The sequence below is a fragment of the Eimeria necatrix genome, genomic scaffold (genome assembly GCF_000499385.1).
Source record: "Eimeria necatrix Houghton genomic scaffold, Enh_scaff837, whole genome shotgun sequence".
Taxonomy (NCBI): domain Eukaryota; phylum Apicomplexa; class Conoidasida; order Eucoccidiorida; family Eimeriidae; genus Eimeria; species Eimeria necatrix.
Genome location: NW_013651774.1, coordinates 4,148 through 13,625, shown reverse-complemented (window position 1 = coordinate 13,625; position 9,478 = coordinate 4,148). Strand labels below are relative to the sequence as shown.

The window sequence follows — 9,478 nt, the reverse complement described above, 5'->3', positions numbered from 1 at the left end:
GGAAACCCCTGAACCTTTTCCTGCACAGCGCGAAAATCCGCCACTGATGCACGGCCGAAGGATATATTCCGTTCACTTTACTGCGCTATCCGTTTTTATCCAGTCCGTGTTCGTTTTACTTTGTCGCCGAACCGATCCATGACAGCTTTCCTCAGGGGGGTTTGGTAACGTATGTCTCGTGTTTTTTGGGCCGCCTTTTTTCCTGCTTTTTTATATTTGTTTCAGGGGACAAACAGAAAATACTCTAAGAAGATTGAAGCGTTTGATCGGAGCATTACGAAGAGGGGCCATGCCCCGGAGAGCCGACACAAGAAGGGAAAAGGATATCCAGTGGGCCCCATCGTCCTGGGAGTCTTTCTCTTCGTAGTTGTTGGATCTGCGATTATTCAAATAATTAGCTCAGCACAGAGAGGGTCTCCTCTTCCCTAAACTGCCGTCGTAAAAGTGTCATTTTGCTCCCACAGGGATACGGGTGTTTGCGTGTGTTGCGACCTCGTCGAAGGCGAAATGCAACGCTTGCATAGTGTATGCTTCATACTACATGTGGACTGTTCAGTCATGAGTCTTGTGGGGCTCAAAACTTAGGGCTCATTTGACACTGCTTATTGAGCACCGCGTTGTGCTGATAAACTATTTCTGAATGTTGTAGAGCTGCGTAAGAAATTAGGACAGTAGTGACCATTTGATCATTTTCCGGCTGCACGCCAAGCGCAGCGGAGCCGCAAATAGGTGTAATGGAGTCCCCAACAATGGATGCAACCGAACAGCACATGCAATTTTGGGGTATTGGCTGTGCATGGCTGTTTGTTATTGCGCCATTGTGGGATGTAGGCGAGTCAAAGTAAGGGAAGCTTGTCTGCGTAGATGTGATAACAAAGGACGAATCTCTCTTTGCATTTTTGGCCCTCGCTCCCTGCACTGTGCAGGAAGCAACTAAATTCTAAAACGAAGACCCCCGGGGTCGGGGGGCATGCAGGGTGCATGCTTACGACGTAGTGCACACCAAATAGTCGCTGCGTGCCTCTAGAGGCTGTGCTTCTATCTCATTCGTGGAAGTGGGTACGCTGTGCATCAAGGAGGAGCTCTCGCAGGCAAGCGGGCGCATGCACTTTGGTTAGAGGGTTTTCGTCAACCACTGAGGGCACAAGCACATTCATCACTGGCAGATAAACAGACAAAAGTAGACGGTTTGGCAGGGGCGTACAACTAGCATGGTGAGTGAGAAGCTGCAGCAGTGAACACACGAGAGGGCGGTGCTTTTGTCAGATAGGTGGTCAGCCATTTAAATTTGTTTGTATATGCGAGTGCAAGTATCACCATATACTCTGCTATCTTTTTCCTCACCTGGGGGCTGTACGGACTCCACGAGGAAACAGTACATGAAGGTGTCCGCCACGATGTCCCACACAGACAGGAAGTGCATGCCTATCATAAAACTGGTAGCTGCTGTAAATATTGAGACGCACAGCGGAGCCGCCACGAAAAAAGGCGACGTAATGGATGAGTACTTTTCCGTGGCAGTTAATGTCTAGCCAAAGTCACAAAAAAGCACAGGAGCGCAGTGCGCAATGATAACAAGAACGACAAGGCGGCCAGCCAGGGTCCTTCAACTGCCGGCAGAAGCTGCTGTGGATAACTTACCGAGTACACCATAATACCAATAAGGAAAGAAATGAAGGACGAGCCTATTGCGGAAGGAGTCGAAACAACCTAGCGAGAGACAAACATAGCCATGACGGCAACACGCGTGTGTAGCACGAAAGCAAAGGGGAACCGGTCAACGCTTCATCCCTTGTAAAAGAGTCTAATATTCCTTGCCGCTTGGAGTTTTATTATATTGCGATTGCGCTGAAACCTACCCCGTGCAAATAAGTCGCAGGAGACCTTGCCTGACATAGCCGTGCGTAGGACTTGTCCATCGCAGGGAAGAACGGATTTGAGGATATCGACATCTGAAGACGAGGAAGGAGGTCACAAAAACAACGAATGGGGACCATCACCATTTTACTTCGAAACTATCTGCGCATCATGGGCATTTTTTTTGTACACACGATTCCACGTTCTGCACAATCGTAGCAGTTACTAACCTCTATATAACCTGACGAGGTGAACCTGTCGACGATGTAGGTTAGCGGGCTCATGATACTTCCTGTGGCGCACGAGCCGTCCCATAACCTCTTCGCATTCGCTTTAGCGATAATCGTTTACAACATTTCCTTAATGGGGCGCAGTGGCTGCGTTAAAGCGAACTGTAGTTGCAAGTGTTTTGTTGCAGAGCTCACTGAAAGTGTTCCTAAGGCTATGTACAACAGGCGACTCCTCTGTTGAGGCAAGATGCTTTGTAGCTGCCCAAGGGAACAGAAGCCGAATTGGTCGGGTTGCACCCATCACCAACCCTCCCACAGCGAAACTCCCCATATGGTGAATGGAACCTAGACCCATCGCTACAAGGGGAGGGAACCATCCCACGTCGCGCTCGTCTGCGCCTTCTGGGGGAGAGAAGTACCAGACAGTCGCCGAGTAAGATATGACAAAGTGTGCGAATGCCATCATTGCCTCGATTACCCAGAACAACGCAAACCACCAAAGAGCCCCGAAGAACACAAAGCGAACATCCCAGACAAACTCGCGATGCAAAGGGAGGATGCCAATGTCGCCATTCTGCTCCAAGCCCATCGGAATCTGAGACGTGCATGAGAAGAGTAGTAAGAACTAAGAACGATTAGCAAGGAGATAGTGCGACCTTGATCACAATAATGTGATCTTGATCACGACGTTCACTATGTGGCTACTTCAGATTACGCAGCGAAGCCATTCGTTTCACACCTCTGTCGCTCCAGCGCTTCCAGCAGACGCCATATATACATAGGACCAGAGCCATAGCCAGACCCAGACGATAGTGGCTGCGTCAGGAACACAAGGATACAAGCCTTTTATCGTGTTGTTGAAAAATTCTGGGCACGTTGAATAATTCAGAAGTTGAACTTTCAGTGTTATTCTTGAGTACTGTTTGCATTATTCTGCAGTAACTGCAGTAAAAGTACCAGCGGAGAAGGAGAGAGGAGCAATAAAGATCTGCTGCATATCTCCTAGCGCTTCTGCAATGCAATCCATTACTCGAAGGGAGGTGGCAACAGCCCTTCGCGCTACGAAAAGGGCCGTCATGAGAAAGCAACTGATTCCCAGTAAGGCAAAACCGCACTGCGCCGTAGACACACAACGAGAAAGAAAGAAGAAGCCTTGTCAGAGCCCATACAAACGCTTATGACAACAGACAAAAAAGCATACCAGGGCTATCAAAATGCTCATGTTCGCTACGGAAGTACAGGCACACTCCGCAGAGACAGAGAGGAAAGCGAATGAGATTGAAGAGAAAGGAAGACTGGGAATCATGAAGCAGACGATATAGCCGAAAACAAGCAGGAGCTGTAGGCTGCAGCGGCCCCCCGCTGGGGACACAGAAGAAAGGAGTCAACGTACAAACATTGCTAGGGTGTAATCGAGAGAGTAGAAGCTCCCTTTGTCCTGGTCGAGAACCCCAGTAAATCCGCTCTTGATAAGGAGGCCCCCAGCTGCGAATGATAATACGATGCTGCTGATTGCTGCGCTTCCCAGTACGAGTCCTGGAGACAGCCTAATAGATGCCGAAAAGGCGAGAGAGATGAAAACAGCGAAAATCAAGTAGCCAAAGATTGTTCCCCATGCGCTGTAGAAGGATCCAATGGCCAGCTGCACCTGCCTGAACGTATTGTTCAAAGCGGGCGAAAGCTGGGAGCGCAGCGACGGGTCCAAAGGTATGCAATAAGCATCTGCCATAAGAGTAGCTGCGTAGGCTGGCGAGAGCAGCAAGTACTCAACTGTCATTGCAGAGGTCTTTGAGGGATCGATACTTGTCTCGCGAATCGGGGTCGGAATGGTGAGCCCGCCCTCCACATCCTCTTCAGTGGGACATTTGGAGACGCAACGGCCGTCGTTTAACATGATAGATGCGAAAGACTCGCGAGGGTCTAACGGGAAATACAAGTACGGCAGATCTCGAACCTCCGGGTCCACCCCGCATGTCTTTCCCTGGTAGTTCATCCCCTTAAAAAGGCGCGAAGGGCTTCCCTCGGTAAGTGCAAGGACCACAAAAAATAAGCAAAAAAGTAGAAAAGCAGAAAATGCTCCCAGCCAGTTTTGATCCGTCACACGCCGTTTCGGTTCAATGTCGGAAGCCATCACAGGGCCTATAGGGGGCGGGTCCGAAGTTGAATACGCTGTCTCATGAGCAGCAACCCCTAAATCCATAAATTGGACGCACAGGGAACACAATCTTCCTACTAAATATCATATGTACTTACTTACTTACATACACAGATAAACCCCCTCAATTCCCTTGTTGCTCATCTCGAATGCAGAAAAAAACAAAGTTCAGTCTTTTATTTCAGAAGTGAAATGGCACAATCGAAGGTGTCCTCTCAGTGCTGTCGCTGCAAAGCGGGTTGCTTCCTGATTAATCCTGTACAGACCTGGGATGCTGGTAGGGCCTTCATTTCGGTGAAAAGATGAAGTCACATAGCCCTGTGGAGGCATTCCAAAAGGAGGAGAGGAATACATATCTGAGGATCCGGGTTGTTGCATCTTTGCTGCGGATACATACAGAGCAGGCGTGCGCTCAGTGGCATTCACAAGTGGCAGCCCATCCCATTACCCCCGCAACAACCACAGACTGAAGGAGCCGTTAAGCTTTAGATGCATAGCAAGTAGTTTGTCCGAAAACGAAAAGAGCTTGCGGACATCAAAGTGGTACAGGCGTGCACAAGTGGGCAATGGCACAACAGCGAAGACGGATGCTATCAAACAGCCACGGGAAGCTCTTCGAGTTTTAAGCCCCTATTGCGGAGCCAATAGTGCGAGATGGGACAAACCGGCTGAACTCGTATAAGAAAATAGCTTGTCTGCTGCGAATTTGGCAAACATGAACTGGCATTGCACTTTGGCATTTCAGCTCGATGGGCCCCGCTGAATCCTGGACAATGCTCCCCAAATACCACTGTATTTCTTCTCAATACTCTCTCAGCCCCTTAAAATGGACAATTTTGACTTGGCGAACCTTGAAAGGATCCCCGAAACAGAGTTTTTCTGCCTGCGGAGTGAAGCCTTGATGGTGGCTGTCGGCCGCGCCTTCCAGGTTGCCGCGCCCTCGAGCACGCGAGGGGAAAACGGGTCCTAATTCTCAGGCAGATCAGTTTCTTGACAATTCGACTTTACCAATAAAGTCAAATAATTTGGTATAATGCCGCCACTGAGGGAGCGTCGTTCAGTCGGCGGCGACGTGGTAGGACCGGACGGCATCAAGTCCGCTAGCCCGCAAACAGAAGTGAACTGGCTGCAACAGGAGGCTTCTGTTATTTGTAGTTTCCCAGTTGGAAGGTTCTCGAGCTGTAAATTAATAATAATTTAATATCACGAAGGATTCAGGGCGTCGCCCGAAGAGGAGTCGTTCTTTTTCCCGCACTGCGGTCTCGGTTCGTGTCTAGCGGTGGCCAGTGTTAAACCACAAAAGTGAGGCTTGGACAAAGATATGCAACTGCCGTAATCCCTTTCTTTCAATGAATTTACTTCTGATAAAGCTCGATTTTGTCTCATTCATTTGTTTCGAACCCCTGTAACTGCAAACAACCGACGCTCTGTGCCTCTGGCTGTGTATGGCCTGCAACCTCCTTATTTTACGAAGGAGCTTACCCCTCGTCATATGCGTTCTGCCACCACCACCACACAAAAACCATTTAAAGTTTCTGCATTCAAATATTTCACGGCTTGTCACCTGTGGTTCCTGATCTGTGGCTCCTCCCTCCTGTCCTTTGTCCTAAAAGATATTAACGGGCTCCTTCGAAATAAAGCAGATTGCATGCAGTTGAATCTCCATTGCCTTCAGGCAGGCCCATTTTTTTTAAAGCTGCTTCTGACGCTCCTGTCCATTTAAGAACGCGACGAAAGGCTCCGTGCCTGTATCTTTCCCGCCTAGTCTAATGGATGCCGGATAGCCAAGCGTTCTACCAGGGCTTGCTCACTGAGTTTTTCATATTCAAGGAAGGGCATTAATTCCTTTTCTAAAGATGGTCAGTGTCTGCCTGATGAGTATCGCCGGAAAGTAACCTTCCTACGGCATGCCGCTCAACTGGCTCACGAATCTTAGACCGAAGAGCATGACAGGTATCTCCGCAGCAGTCCCGATCCAGCGAGATACCACACCAGCTTGAGCTGTCTTAGGGTGCGTTCCTTTACTTCCCAGGCTCCCCCTTGTTGCTGGTCACACCAAAGCCCGCCCCATAATTCACGTCTGGTTTTGGTGAAAGCTGGCGTTCGTTCTAGTAAATATTCACTGCCCTTGCATCACAGCTTCCACTGACGTTGCCGCAAGATCGGCACTTCGCTTCCTTCCGTTGCCATTTTGGGCCCTTCTTCCTCCACTTTGATAAACACTTAATTGCACTACGACCTGGGCACGACCAGAAGCTCTGCAGAGCACGTCTTTGTTTCAAGTGCCACTGCCCGCTGGAACTTTCCCTTTCCCAGCGGACAGTGGCACCAGAAACACAGAGATACTTCGATCATGGCACACGTCTGAATGATGCATGTTCTTGCTTGTGCGCGACGTGTTTTTGCTCCTACGGGAAGACACTACTGCCCCGGGAGCACAAAAGGCGTTCTGGGCATTCCAACCCTCGACAAAGTTGAAACAATTAGCTGAGGAACCAAATCACGCAGAACTTTGCTGCCACTTTGTCTCCATGTTATAGTAGTGGCTTAATACAGGCGCGGCGCATCTTTGCTCCCTCACATGCACCTAGCTCGCACTCGCTAGGCCAGTCGCAGTAAGTGGAGAGAAACTAGAAACAGGATAAGCTCACATTCTCCAGATATCATGAGTATTGGTGGGGCCTCAAGAAAGCCCTCTGGCTGGCTTCTGCTTCCACCTGACTCTGCCCATCACCCATGTACCTTGGGCTTCATATTTTGTCTACAACTGCCAAAATATTGACTGCTTCTCGGCTGGCCAGCAGGGCAAGGGGGCTTCTTGCATGAATTTTCAGACTGTTTCAGAACCGACTCCTCGCCGAATTCCGCCATCACGTTACTGCGTGCCTGCCTAGACGCTGTGATACAACACTAGCGCACTCTGCCATCCACAGTGCCGCCTATTCCCAGCAATGCTTAAACCCGCCCATGAAGCTGCTGCTTCGCATGCCGGCCAGTGGATCATGGGGCCCAGCGAGGGCTGCTGGAACTCCGCAGCGTCATGGCTAGGACAGCGAGTGATGGCTAGCGTGGAAAGCTAGCGGCGAGCTAGCGAAAAGGCGTTTTGTCATCACTTTACGCATTAAAGCAGAAAGGAACAGTAGGTGGAAGACCATCGTTTAAGTCTGTTTCGAATCCGTTTCCTGAAAGCTGAATCTCGTCAGCTCAGGAGGACTTTTATGTGCGAAAAAGGTGATGCTGAGGTGCTCTAACTCAGGTTATTTACTCATAGCATAGAAGCGCATGCTACTGGGCCAGACCGTGTCTTTCGGACTCTGCATATGCTTTTTGTTGACTCTTCGCAAGTTCAGTGTGACTGTGCTAGTCGTCTCAGTGCTGCAGAAACTGCTCCGTCATGCAACAGTGGGGGTCAAGGCACTGGGAATGACACGGCCTGCAGCTTTGAGAGAGTTCTTAACATTCATAACCTCAAACAGAGCGACGTCGCTGGAGGAATGACTAGCCGTATTGGAGACCAAGTTTAACGCGCAGGCACTACAGTGGGGCTTGCTGGTAACCTATAGAGGATAGCTAACTGATGACATATAGGCGGTTAAGAGGTTGAGACGCGGATTGAGCCCTGTAACCTCTTACTAGTGAAATACAAATGCAATTTATGAGCAAATTAACATGTATAAACTAGAAATGCCTGCGAATGCTCTAAGATTGGGGCTGCCAACAACGCCGGCACGGGTGCGCGTCACATCCTCACCGGACCAGCACAGCAAGAACGAGAAGAAACGACTTTAATGAAAATATGGGTTTCAGAACTCGAAACAAACGACCTTCTTAATACACTTGCAGACGTTACGCGACCGATGTGTCGGTAGTAGAGAATATTTCATTGAACGGCCGAGTTGTGGGCTGTGCAGCATCGTATACGCTGCAGAGAAAGCAGTGTACTACATTTGGGGGCTGTTCCGGGAACTAAAAGCTATTTTTTCCGGACCTGAGGTAGAAATACTTTACTTTAATAATTCGCACCTAGATATCTTAGCTGAGTAAGGGATGCACCTACGCAACGGACGCGTAGTCGGGCCTGTGCAACAGGAGACTTCTACAATGTCCGTAAACAAATTGCCCAGTGGAACACCAACCCAGTGTCGACTTGCTACCCCGAAACCCACTGTGGCAGAGCGTCCGCACGGGCATAAGGAGACACCTCTGCAGGTGGCACCTATAGCAAATGTTAACGGCATGCCAGGGGACGGTCCGTACGTCAAGTGGGACCAAAACCACTCTGCGATGGCTGTGATAAACAATGTTATAGGCGGGTCTGGAGAGTCGAACGCAACGTCCCCTATACTCCCTGAAGACGGCAGTACTATGCAGGCCTTTTTGATGCGTATCGAACGATGATGCACCCAGATGGGATCGGAGACCAGTGAGTGGGGGAACGCACTTACCGACCATCTTGTGGGTCCGGCTCTAACTTATTGGATGTATCTACGGCGAAATATCGACCTAAGCGACTGGGCCACTGTACAGTGCCGGCTTCTGGAACGGTTCGACAAAACAATGTCGCAGAGTCAACTGCTAACGAAATTGGGTAAAGTACGGTGGAATGGAAACCCTAAAGAGTATACGGACCAGTTTGCGGCTGTAGCGGAGCGTGGAGTTGGGATCGCCCCCGACGAGCTCGCTGACTTCTACTGCGCTGGGCTGCCAACTGACCTGCATCTCCTCAATACAAATAATGGGCTGGTCAAGTATTCCTTCTGGGAACAAGCGGCGACAGCAGCAGCGCGACTCTATGAACCTAAGCAGACCGTGCTAGAGCTACGAGAAAGGGCTAGTCGAGCAATAAGAGCTGCTACTGAGGCAAATGCAACCCATCGGAAGCAGGAAAATGAAACTAGGCCTGAAGGAAACTCCGGGAACTGCTATGAGTGTCAGGGTCGTGGACACCCGGCACGAGTTTGCCCCAGCAAAGGGGAACGGACCAAGTGCCTGGGCGAGACCTGCAAAAAGTGTGGAGGTGTTGGACACTATGCTCGTGACTGTCCTACACATGACCGAGGCTGTGCCGAGCCGGAAAACAAGAGCAGCAGGCAACCTATCCGTCCCAACACTGAGAAAACGGAACGATTAAACAAGGGGGCCTAGGCGTGGTTGGAGGCGAGCGTTCTAGGCCGCGTAGCCGTGACAAAGGGCTGATGTGTGCGGTAGCGACAGGACCTAATGCCATTTCAGTCTC

At 50.0% G+C, this 9,478-nt stretch overlaps 2 protein-coding genes across 2 annotated transcripts; one reads left to right on the top strand and one right to left on the bottom strand.

Annotated features, from left to right (window-relative positions):
• Positions 1-1,521: 1,521 nt before the first annotated feature.
• On the bottom strand, positions 1,522-4,218 carry ENH_00078790 (hypothetical protein, conserved; the record flags this gene model as incomplete). The annotated part of the gene is made up of 4 exons (XM_013577746.1): positions 1,522-1,710; positions 2,088-2,149; positions 2,283-2,682; positions 3,481-4,218. The coding sequence occupies 4 exons, from the start codon at positions 4,216-4,218 to the stop codon at positions 1,522-1,524; spliced, it is 1,389 nt and encodes a 462-aa protein (XP_013433200.1).
• A 4,503-nt stretch (positions 4,219-8,721) lies between these two features.
• On the top strand, positions 8,722-9,387 carry ENH_00078780 (hypothetical protein; the record flags this gene model as incomplete). The annotated part of the gene is made up of 1 exon (XM_013577745.1): positions 8,722-9,387. One exon carries the CDS (start codon positions 8,722-8,724, stop codon positions 9,385-9,387), a length of 666 nt encoding a protein of 221 aa, XP_013433199.1.
• Between the last annotated feature and the right edge of the window lie 91 nt (positions 9,388-9,478).